At 37.7% G+C, this 12738-nt stretch overlaps 1 protein-coding gene across 13 annotated transcripts in view; it reads left to right on the top strand.

Annotated features, from left to right (window-relative positions):
- HNRNPC (heterogeneous nuclear ribonucleoprotein C) overlaps positions 1-12738 on the top strand; it is a 58952-nt gene that overhangs the window by 33861 nt on the left and 12353 nt on the right. For 10 of the 13 annotated variants that reach the window (XM_038558453.1, XM_038558459.1, XM_038558455.1 and 7 more), the window contains 2 exons: positions 1942-2056; positions 2662-2709. In XM_038558453.1, the coding sequence (XP_038414381.1) occupies positions 1942-2056; positions 2662-2709 (163 nt within the window). The remainder of the gene's footprint in view (positions 1-1941; positions 2057-2661; positions 2710-12738) is intronic. The other 3 variants (XM_038558462.1, XM_038558461.1, XM_038558460.1) reach the window with 1 other exon arrangement.

Here is a 12738-nt window from a genome sequence, read left to right as displayed (position 1 = left end):
TTTGTTCTTTTTTACTAAAATTAACATTACTAAATGCATTTTAAAATTTCAGGTTCTTTTAATTATATAAATCTTATTCTGGACATTAATGCAGTACTGATAGTTTAGAATCCCATGAAATAATTCATTTATAAGATTGTGTAATCAGGGGTGTTTGAGTGGCTCAGGTCTTGATTCTCAGGGTCTTGGGATCCAGTTGGGATCCAGCCCTGCATCCAGCTCCCTGCTGAGCAATGAGTCTGCCTGCCTTCCTCTGTCCTGTCCATGTCCCCCACCCCCTGCCTGATTCTCTTCTCTTGCACTCTCTTGAAAAATAAGTGGAATCTTTTTTTTTAAAAAAGTTGTGCAGGGCAGCCCTGGTGGCCCAACAGTTTAGCGCAGCCTTCAGCCTGGTGTGTAATCACGGAGACCCAGGATTGAGTCCCATGTCAGGCTCCCTGCATGGAGCCTGCTTCTACTTCTGCCTGTGTCTCTGCCTCTCTCTCTCTTTCTGTCATGAATAAATAAGTAAAATTTTTTTTTCAAAAAAGCAGCTTATAAGTTTAAAAAAAAAGTTGTGTGATCTATTTTATATATAGTTTAGGTCTATTATTTTTCTTTTAGATCTGCTTTCAAAAGGGGGGACAGTGAGGTGGGAGTGGGGACAAGAGAGGTTAGAGAGAGAATACCAAGCAGGCTCCACACTGTGCCTGGACCCTAAAAAAATAAAATAAAAATAATTCAAATAAAAAAATAAAAATTCAACTAAAGGCAAGCTTGTTCTTAAGATTAGATGTTAAAAATTGGAATTGAGTTTGTGAATAAGAACTCTGAACATTATTCATAAATGTTAAGCAAATAGTATACTAAATTTTTCAATTAGTCATTTGATGCACTAAGTTTTGGAGAGCTGGATTTTGATAGATGTTAGAATAAGAGAAGGCATGGATTCTTTTGTTGAGTATCAGTGGGTGTTAGCTTTATAGCTGACCATGCTGGATTAGGTGTTTTTAAAATTATGTCGTATATGGAAACTAGGACTTTTCCATTCCCTAATTCCTTTTTCTTGATGTGTGTGCATGTGCAGACTTGGACACACAAATACGTATTTAAGGGTTGTTCAGCAATTCATTCCATAGTTTGTTTTTTTTTTTTTTAAGATTTTATTTATTTGTTCATGAGAGACAAGGCAGAGGGAGAAGCAGGCTCCATGCAGGGAGCACGATGCCGAACTCAATCCCCGGACCACATGATTTCGCCCTGGACCCGAAGGCAGACGATAAACCACTGAGCCACCCAGGGATCCCCTGCATAGTATTTCCTTTTTTTTTTTTTTTTTAAGATTTTATTTATTTATTCATGATAGACACACAGAAAGAGAGACAGGCAGAGACAGGCAGAGGGAGAAGTAGGCCCCATGTAGGGAGCCTGACATGGGACTTGATTCCAGGATCATGCCCTGGGATGAAGGCAGGAACTTAAGCTGCTGAGCCACCCAGGCTGCTCCTTCCTAACTATTTTTCTTCAACTTTACAGCTCATCCTATTTGTAAAGAGAATGAAAATTCACTTTTGAGGATAATTTGAGGGTATCATAATCCAATCATTAATTCATGACTTGATACAGGTTTTATTTCCCTGAGATCATTCCTACCTAATGTGCTCTGAATAGTCAGAGTTTCATTTTAGTAGGAGCCTGAGGGTAGAAGGTATCAAAGACAAATGTAATATATATATAATGAATACTTTTATTAACAGAAAAGAGGAGAAAGGATTAAAAGACGAGTTCTAGTCTTTTAAAAATCGTGAGCCCTTCTTATGTAAGAGGAGATACAATGTTAGGCCTTTGTTGATCTATATAATACTACGTACACAATTTAAAAGTTGTGATTTAAGATTCTACCGTACCCCTGCCACAACAGAGTTGTCATTAAAGTGTTTGTATTTGTTTTTATTTTTTCAGATATTAATCTGGCTGCAGAGCCAAAAGTGAACCGAGGAAAAGCAGGTGTGAAACGTTCTGCAGCGGAGATGTACGGGTCAGTACCAGAACACCCTTCTCCGTCCCCTCTACTCAGGTCCGGAACTTTATTATTTATAACTGCATTGTGTCCATCAGTGGGCATCTTCTCTATCTGTTTTCTGGATGTGGGGAGGGTTAACTGTAATATGTTTTATCTGTGTAAAAATGATGCTTTTTAATTTTATATTAATATGCCTCCTTTTCGCCCATTTCCCAGAGAATTATTAGAATTCCCTGAGATTTTTTTTACTCACTCTAAAGAGCAGTTTGGTATTTGTAACATAAAATGAAATCTTTTGAGAGAAATTGTTCTGTTTGTTAGAAGCTGGGAAATATGAAAAGGAAGGGGGGTAGCATAAGAATGTTTGGTTTACTGTTGTATTTTTCAATATTCTTATATTAGCTATTTCGTTGTATATTGAAATTATAACAGTTTTATGCCTAAATTTGCAAATTAGCTGCTGCATGTCCAGTGGCCTTTAAGATGATTGGAATTTTAGTGATTTATTGTTTGAATGATTGGGGATTATTCCATGCTAATTTCTTGATCTATTTGTTATGGTTGATTTTGCATGGTTTTTTGTTTTTGTTTTTCCCATCTGCTGTTGTGAATTTACATCAACAGCTCCAAATTAATCTTCTTCGGTATTTATTTTTCAGCTCCTCTTTTGATTTGGACTATGACTTTCAACGAGATTATTATGACAGGTATGTTAAAGGTGTTTTGTTTGTCTATTCTGGTAAAAAGCCATTTAGTAAGAACCATTTATTTTTCTATTTTGTGATGAATGTTCTTGTAGTAACAAACAACAAACAAATTGTCAAAGTCCCACCTTCATAAACAAAACGAAAAATATCTTCCTACAAATTGTCAGGTAGACTAGGGTTACGTTTCTGTTAATTTCAAAGAATCAGTTTATGTATGGGGCAATTGGGAATGTGTCCAATATTTTGTTTGAATTTGTATGACAACAAAAAGTAAGGACTACTTGATTTAACATATGAACAAGTAGGACTTAATTACCATTTCCAGATTCTCTTCATTAAATCACTGTCGCCTACTTGACACTTAACATTGCATTGTAGGGCATTAGAGCAAAACTACTTTAAAAACGATCCCTAAGTCTCTGTTGAGCAAACCATCTAATCGAAAATAGGATACTGTAAGCATACATAAATGAGTTAACAATATAAATTGGCTGTAGGAGATAAGAGTTGAAGACTTATAGATTGGGGATAGTGGTTATGACCCAATTCTAAATGGTGATGACACAATGGTTGATTTTTGTATAGGTACCTTTTGAACAGCATTAGTATTTGTTGGAGAGACTTGATGTGTGGATGGGGGGATCGTTCGTTTATGGATGGTTAAGAATGATAGATTCAGACCTGATGATACAGGAATTAGTTATTAGGCAATGACATAATACACAAAAGATGTTAGTATCCTAGTGACATCTTTAAACTGGTAGTCTTTATGAATGTTAAGGAAATACTAGGTTTATTTGGTTTCCCGCTTTTTTAAATTATATGAAAGTATATATGGAGCATACTCCTACATTGGACTTGATCTAGTATGAATTGTTCTTTTGCTGTTTTTCATCTTAGATTTTTAGTTTTCTATCATTAGTATTTTTTTAATATATATAAGAATTTCAATTAGATCAATTTCTGCTTTGGAAATAAAAGTAATAGTTTTCTTGATTTGGGAATGTTTCTCAACAGAAAACTTCTGAAAAAAAAAAAAACTTTTGAACTGAGTTGATCAGTCATGCCAAGGGAGTTGGGTAATAGAATCAAGTCAGACAGTAAACACTGAATAAAGATCTGAACATGTACCTTTTTTGTATTTGAGATAAATGGACTACAGCAAGGTAGTCATTAATAGGTGAAAAAAGGGATCCCTGGGTGGCGCAGCGGTTTGGCGCCTGCCTTTGGCCCAGGGCGCGATCCTGGAGACCCGGGATCGAATCCCACGTCGGGCTCCCGGTGCATGGAGCCTGCTTCTCCCTCTGCCTGTGTCTCTGCCTCATTCTCTATCTCTCTCTGTGACTATCACAAATAAATAAAAATTAAAAAAAAAAATAGGTGAAAAAAGACTAGAAAAATAGTTTGGGCCTACATTGTTAAGGTCTTTGAATGCCATATGAAGGTTGTGTGATTTGAGTAATTCTTCATGCTTCAAAATAGTTACTTCATTTGTCCTTAGAGATTTCTTCAGACTTTTTTTTGTCTGAGCACATATTTTGAAAACTATGATTTTCATACTTTAAAAATATTAAAATACAAAACATTGAAAGCACAGATCTGAACATCTCTTTGCTACTGAAAATGTGATCATTGGGGGAGTGACTTGAATGAGTTGAAACCTCTACTCCGTTTATCTGAAACAGCTGCATTCTATACTCTGCTAAAAAAAAAAAAAAAAAAAAAACCTGCCCAAGTATACCTATAGAGATTTTTGTACAGATGGTCTAGGTAGATTTTTAGGTTTGATATAGTTTTTTAAAGTTTCTGAAATTCTAATGTCAGAGTCAAATCATTGATGAGAAAGGATGAGGAAATAGTTTTATTTCTGATTCTTAACCTTATTTCTTTGTCCATGACTCCCTAATGAGAAAAATACTAATATATTTGTATTATGTATATGTAATATAAATAATCTGGGATGTATCATGGATTGTCACACAAACTCCTGTTTTAAATTAAGCATATAGAGAATTTAACATGTACAAATTCCCTTTTTCATGAGAATAGCCATTTAAAGTTTTAGTTGTCTTGTTGAGGCAGCAAAACTTTTGACCATCCCTATCATCATCCCACTAGAAGTTCAGAAGATATTTTTTTCGTGAGGACTTAGAAAGGGTTAATTAAAAAAGAGATGTAAACAGCAAGGAATAGTGAATAAAGAAATGTCTAAGTTTTCAGGAATACTTTCATATTTTTTTTACCACTGCTATTTTATCCTAAAAGTTGGTGGCAATGCCACTAATGGCCTTACTCTTCAGTTTTTCAAGAGTCAAGAGCCTATTTACGTCTGATGTATTTATAGAGGGTCAGTGAAAAATGTCTTTGTCTTTCCATTCTAATCTCAGCCAATAGAAAAAGACTTTTGATGACTAATGGACCAACCAAGAAATAGCGGGCAAAGAGTAGATTCAAGTATAGTTCTGAGGTCTTTGATGGGAAAATGAACATTGTTTAGTCAAAAATAAAAATAGGAAAAATGCATTAGTTTTACTCAGAAGTCACTCTGAAGGTAATATAAGACTTTTGTTACTGTCTTAGTTACTAACATGGTAAACCTCAATCAACTATGTTGGGTTCATTTTCGAAATGGATAATTGGCTCTGAGAGGAAAAGAAAGCTCCAAGTCTCAGGGTTAAATCTGTATCCAGTTCCTTCAGATATCCTTAAGAATAGAAAATTCACTTAAATACTTCAAGATCGAAATTTGGCATTCCCTTAGATTTTTTTTTCTTTCTTTCTTTCTTTTTTTTAAGATTTTATTTATTAGAGAGCTTGCCACAAGCAGGGGTGGACCGAAGGGGGAGAAACAAACTCCCTGCTGAGCATGGAACCTGGCATGGTGCTTGATAGCAGGGCCCCAAGATCATTACCTGAGCCAAAGTGAGACACTTAACTGCCTGAGCCACTCAGACACCCCTAGGTCATTTCTTTATTATCTAGCTTCCTGAGATTATGAGTTCTACTTTTCTTATGGTAGAGAGGCAGCTGATGCTTACTAATAGGAGTGGCTTTGAAAACTAAAGGAAACCTGAAACATAAGAAATTGTATTATAAATGCAGTGACCCCCAAATATTGTAACTATTTATAACTAATCAGTTGAAGAATTCCCAGTCTTTAGAGCATGAGGAATCATTCCTGTTTATTAAGATCTTGAGATTTCTTATGTACTAAATTTGCTAAAAATTATGCTTCTAAATTAGTATTTTATTAATCCTATTAAACACTGGCATATATTTTGTTGGCACATAACCAAAATGAAGGGAATTGTGGATATTCCACCAATTTTCCCAAAAAATCTAGTATCTATAGCATAACTCATTCTTCTGTGTGACAACAGTCTTACCAACTAATGCATAGTGAAATGAACAGTGGTTAGTTTTTGTTTTTTGGACATCCTTTTTAAAGTTTTTGTTTTATTTTTTCTGTTTTCTGGAACATGTCAATTTACATATATGTAAAAGAGAACAGTGTGGGGGTACGTGGGTAGCTCAGTCAGGTAAGCATCTGACTCATGATTTTGGCTTAGGTCATGATATCAGGGTTGTGACATCAAGCCCTGCGTTGGGCTTCACGCTGGGCTTGGAGCTTGCTTAAGATTTTCTCTCTCCCTCTGCCCTTCTCTAGTTTTCTTTAAAAACAAAAAAGAGACTAGTAGTGTACAGTAAAAGATAAAGACTGCTTTTTTTATAGACATAATCCCAGTACCATTTATACTTAATAACATTTCTTAATCTCATCCTTTTCCCACAGGTTTGGTTTTGTGGGTTTTATTTTTACATATTTATAGCAAGTTTGTCTGCCACCTGTGTTTTTTTGACCTGCTGGATAGACTTGCAACTTGATTAGATTTCAGGTTCTTCCCCCCCCAGGGATGAGGGAGTATGAGGATATGTGAGAAAGTAGACCAGAATACTTCATAAAGTCATTATGTACTTTAATCATCAGTAGCTTGACTTTGCACTGGAGTTTTGAGATGCATTGGGTGTTTATCTGTTTTGAAGATTTTATTTATTATTCATGAGAGAGAGAGAGAGAGGCAGAGACACAGGCAGAGGGAGGGAGAAGCAGGCTCGATGCAGGGAGCCCAATGTGTGACTCAGTCCCGTGACTCCAGGATCAGGCCCTCGGTTGAAGGTGGCGCTAAACCGCTGAGCCACCTGGGCTTGCCTGCATTGGGTGTTTCATAAGGAGAAACACTTAGTTATCAGGAAGAAGGTAATTAACGATGTTTTCTTAGGAGAATTAGAATAACTTGTGTTTTTGTTAGGAGATGAGTGGGCATTTGTGATTAAGCCCCAAGGGTTATAAATACTTTACCTTTAAAACTGGAGGGTAATCAAATATTAAGACTTAACAAGTTACTTATATTTTAGTATATGGTCTCCTGAAGAGACAACGGGATCAGGTTCTGTAGCTTTATGCTATAATCCGGCCTTGATTCTAATTTGGGGTGTGGATAGAAAAGTTAAAACTGTTACCTGCTGACATTAAAGATTACTGTAGTTTGTTTTTTTTAACTATTTATTTATTCATGAGAGACACAGAAGAGAGAGAGAGAGAGAGGCAGAGACACAGGCCAAGGGAAAAGCAGGCTGTAATGCAGGGAGCCTGACATGGGACTCAATCCCGGGTCTCCAGGACCCCGCCGTGGGCTGAGGTCCTCGGTAAACCGTTGAGCCACCGGGGCTGCCCTTAAAGGATTCTTAATACATGTTTTTGCTGTTGATATGTATTATGGCATAACATACCTTCTATGCCTTTCTTCCAAAGTTAACTAAATGTGTTTGCTAATATCTTAGCATTATTACAATTAGATTTTAACATTTTAATGATGAAAAATTGAAATGATTATTACTAGGTTTTTTTCCGTAAATAATCTTTTTCATTGATTACCTGAATTAAGCTTGTCTTTTCTTTTTGTTCTTTTTTTTTTTTTTTTTTGTTCTTTTTGTTCTTAAGGGCATTCTTAATTTTATAGCTGTTCAAAGTTTTGGGATGAATTTAATATAAATTGTGGATACATGTGGAATTACCATTTTAGATAGATGTATTTATCTGACAATCAGAGACACATTGCCAAATCTGTTTCAGATATGCTATAAACTGCCATACATATTTTGAATTACCCTAAGATTCATTAACCAAAATATTTTCTTTGGTAGGATACAGCCTCAAAAGTAGTTTTCTGTTTAAGGATGACTAGTCATGGGCATCTATGTATAAAACTATGGGAGTTGTATGAGTCACCCCTGTGTGCAAAACGTGGTTTTTTGATGTTGAAAGTTGTAAAATTTGTAAGCTTCTGCCAAAGAAATTGAAGGGAAAAAAGATGTACTAAGTAGTTAACATTGTAAATGTTGCAGTAGAGAGGTATAGGAATTTCTGAGGAGGACTGGTCTGAGCGTAATTTATTGTTTTATGAGTAAGATTATACTATTTAAAGGTTATGTGAAAGGGAGGTTTAGAGGGTTTGAGGTTTTGAATTTTGGCAAACTATTGTTGATAATTCTCTAAAAGCTCTGTTCTGGGGATCCCTGGGTGGCTCAGCGGTTTAGCGCCTCCTTTGGCCCAGGGTGCCATCCCAGAATCCTGGGATCAGGTCCCAAGTCAGGCTCCCTGCATGGAGCCTGCTTCTCCTCTCTGCCTGTGTATCTGCCTCTCCTCTCTCTGTGACTATCATGAATAAATAAATAATCTTTAAAAAGAATAAATAAAAGGTCTGTTCTAGGAAGGTGTCCTTGTAGACATGTGAGGATTTGAGGTGAAGTACAGTGGTGGAGGACTCTCCATTTGAAATGCAAGCCAAGTGAAAGACGCTAACCATGACATTAAACTAATAGTTAAGTGCTTATTTGTTCTAGGCGCAGAAAGCTTTAGGTTTTGGATTAATTAATTAGAGAAATAGTGGCTATAGATTGAAGCTGTGCCCTCCCCCCCGCCCCATATGTTACTGGGATTAGTGGTGCTGTCATCTTCCCTGCCTCCTTTTTTCCTGTTTTTCAAACATTCTTGAGTAGCACTGGACCTGGAGGAAAAGGTTTTGAAGAATTGGGTGGGACCGTCTCTTTCAAAAGGCATATGATTCAGAGTCCAAGAGAGTTTTTTTTAACTACTTGGAAAAGCTGAGGGAATCTATTAGATGTCTTTTTTTTTTTTTTTTTAAGATTTTAATTTATTTATTCATGAGAGACACAGAAAGAGAAAGAGGCAGAGGCAGAGGGAGAAGCAGGCTGCATGCAGGGATCCTGATGCAGGACTGGATCCTGGGACTCCAGGATCACGCCCTAGGCTGAAGGCAGACATTAAACCACTGAGCTACCCAGGCATCCCACTAGCTGTCATTTTAAGCATAAGGTGAAATTTTATATTTGCTTTGAAGCCTTCTGTTGGTTTTATCTTTTGCATGGCACCTGATAGCTGCCAGGAGGATTTTAGTTGAAGGCATAGTTTAGTATAAATATACTTGGATTATTTTTTTTTTTTTATACTTGGATTATTAACTTAAATTTTGACAATATATTCATTTCACTTAGCTTTCATTTTCGGGTGTTTGCTTATTTTTATTGTGTACTGAACTGTTAAGTAGGTGGGAAATACTTTGCTGGTGAAGCATTTGACCCTCCATCAGAGAATCTGCTATATGGCTCTGAATTTTTTTTTTTTTAATTTTATTTTATTTTTTATTTATTTATGATAGTCACACAGAGAGAGAGAGAGACAGAGAGGCAGAGACACAGGCAGAGGGAGAAGCAGGCTCCATGCACCGGGAGCCCGACGCGGGATTCGATCCCGGGTCTCCAGGATCGTGCCCTGGGCCAAAGGCAGGCGCTAAACCTCTGCGCCACCCAGGGATCCCTATGGCTCTGAATTAAGTGGCATTCTCGTTATGACCTCTAATCCAGAGATGGCCTCTGCTGTTTTAGGTTCTACTTCATGGGAGCACCTGGGTGGCTCAGTCCTTGAGTCAGGTTGTGATCCCATGGTCCCAGGATCGAGTCTCACATCAGGCTCTCTGCAGGAAGCCTGCTTTTCCTTCTGCCTGTGTCTCTGCCTCTCTCATGAATGAATAAATAAAATCTTAAAAAAACAAAAAAGGATTCTGCTTCATGATACTCTTAATTCAGCTAGATTTTGTCATTCTCCTTGATCTTAATTTTTCCTTTTTCTTTTTCTTTTTTTTTTAATTTAGCTTTATTTGGGCGTCTGTATGGTTCAGTCATTACATATCTGCCTTCAGCTCAGGTCCTGATCTCAGAATCCTGGGATTCAGTACCTGCCCAGTGAGAAGTAGTCTTCCTCTCCCTTCTACCCTTCCCCCTGCTTGTTCTTTTACCTTGCAAGCACTTTCTCAAATCTTTTTTGTTTTGTTTTTTTTTTAATTTTTATTTATTTATGATAGTCACAGAGAGAGAGGCAGAGACATAGGCAGAGAGAGAAGCAGGCTCCATGCACCGGGAGCCCGATGTGGGATTCGATCCCGGGTCTCCAGGATCGCGCCCTGGGCCAAAGGCAGGCGCTAAACCACTGCGCCACCCAGGGATCCCACTTTCTCAAATCTTTTAAGATAAAGTTTACCTCTTTTTTCTTTAAGATTTTATTTATTTGGGAGAAAGCACAGGCAGGGGTAACAGCAGGCAAAGAGAGAGGGAGAAGCAGGTTCCCCACTGAGCAGGGATCCCTGGACCCCCAGGATCATGTCTTTTATAACTGATTTCTTCCACTAAATACTTAATGGTACATCCATGTTGTACTATGTGTTAGCGCCATGTTCATTTTTTTTTTAAGTATTTTTTTTATTTGAGAGAGCATGAGCCAGGGAGGAGTTGAAGAGAGAGCAGCAGACTCCTTGCTAAGCAGGGAACTCAGTGTGGGAATCCATCCCAGAACCCTGTGATCATGACCTCAGTCAAAGGCAGGCATTTAACTGACTGAACCACCAGGCATCCCTTGTGCTTCGTTTTTTTATTGCTTAATTATATTCTATTATATGAAAGATACCGCATTTGGTTTATCCATTAGTTGGTCGGTTATTGCAGATGTCATTCACATTTTGAATGATGCTACTATGCACATTTGTATACACATTTTTGCATAATCCTATGTTTTCATCTCAGAAATAGATATATATAAAGAATTTTTGGTTCTGACATTTCCGTGTTTAACCTCAAGAACTGCTATACTGTTTTTTTGTTTTTTTTTTTTTAAGATTTTATTTATTTATTCATGAGAGACAGAGACAAGCAGAGGGAGAAGCAGGCTCCCTGCAAGGAGCCCAATGTGGGACTCGATCCTGGAACTTTAGGATGGCAGACGCCCAACCACTGAGCCACTCAGGTGTCCCTGCTATACTGTCTTTCAAAGCATTTGTAGCATTTTACATTCTTTTTTTTTTTTTAATTTATTTTTTATTTTATGATAGTCACACAGAGAGAGAGAGAGAGGCAGAGACATAGGCAGAGGCAGAAGCAGGCTCCATGCACCGGGAGCCCGATGTGGGATTCAATCCCGGGTCTCCAGGATCGCACCCTGGGCCAAAGGCAGGCGGCAAACAGCTGCGCCACCCAGGGATCCCAGCATTTTACATTCTTATCAGCCACATAGGACTTGTCTACTTTCTCCACATCCTTGGCGATACTTGTTTTATAATTATCTGCCTTTGTTATTTAACTATGCTAATTAAAGGTAAATAATGTTATCCCATTGTGGTTTTGGTTTGCATTTTCTTAAAAATTAGTAATGTGGAGTGGGCACCTAGCTGACTCAGTCCAAATAGTACCATCTTAGAGTGAGTTCAAGCCCCATGTTGGATGTAGAGATTACTGGGTGGGGGGGGAAAAAAAACCCCAAAACTAATGATGTTGAGTATGCATGTGCTTGTTGGATATTTATTTTTGGAGAAATGTATTCAGATCTTTTGCTTATTTTTTATATTGGTTTTTTTTTAGTGTAATGCTTTGTATATTGTAGATACAAGTCTCTGCATGCAGTATACTTTTGAGGTTTATTTCTGTTTCCAGTTTTTTTATAGTTTTACTATTGTCCCTTGTGATCACAGGACATGTGGTTAACTATCACTTTATAATTAAGGACATTTACTAGTTTATAAGGATTATGGTTTTGTTATAGACTGAAAAATCACACAATTCTAAGCTATCTGGAAATTACAGGTAGGCAGTAAACACCTGTGGAAGCAACAAGCTAGAACAGTTAGTCTTAGAAATTTCTTCGGTGATAGAAATATTCTGTATCTATGTGGTTAGTGTTGTGGACATTAGTCATATATGGTTGTTCTGCACTTGAAATGTGGTTAATGTGACTGAGGAACTGAGATTTTATTTTTTATTTTTTTATTTTTTTTAATTTTTATTTATGATAGTCACAGAGAGAGAGAGAGAGAGGCAGAGACAGGCAGAGGGAGAAGCAGGCTCCATGCACCGGGAGCCCGACGTGGGATTCGATCCGGGTCTCCAGGATCACGCTCTGGGCCAAAGGCAGGCTCCAAACCACTGCACCACCCAGGGATCCCGGAACTGAGATTTTAATATTTTTTTAAGATTTATTTATTCATGAGAGACACACATTGAGAGAGAGAAACGCAGAGACATAAAGGGAGAAGCAGGCTCCATGCAGGGAGCCCAATGCCAGACTCTGTCGTGGATCCCAGGATCCACACCCTGAGCTGAATGAAGGCAGATGCTCAACCACTGAGCCATCCAGGCGTCCCGAGATTTTTTTCTTATGTATTTATTTATTCACGAGAGACAGAGACACAGGCAGAGAGAGAAGCAGGGTTCATGCAGGGAGCCCTGATGCGGGACTCAATCCCGGGACTCCAGGATCATGCCCTGGGCCGAAGGCAGGTGCTAAACCATTGAGCCACCCAGGGATCCCTGTCCTGAGATTTTTTTTTTTTAATAATTTTATTTATTTTTTAAAAATTTTTATTTATTTATGATAGTCACACAGAGAGAGAGAGAGAGAGAGAG

The sequence above is a fragment of the Canis lupus genome, chromosome 15 (assembly GCF_011100685.1).
Source record: "Canis lupus familiaris isolate Mischka breed German Shepherd chromosome 15, alternate assembly UU_Cfam_GSD_1.0, whole genome shotgun sequence".
Taxonomy (NCBI): Eukaryota; Metazoa; Chordata; class Mammalia; order Carnivora; family Canidae; genus Canis; species Canis lupus.
This window is presented reverse-complemented; position numbering and strand designations above follow the sequence as displayed.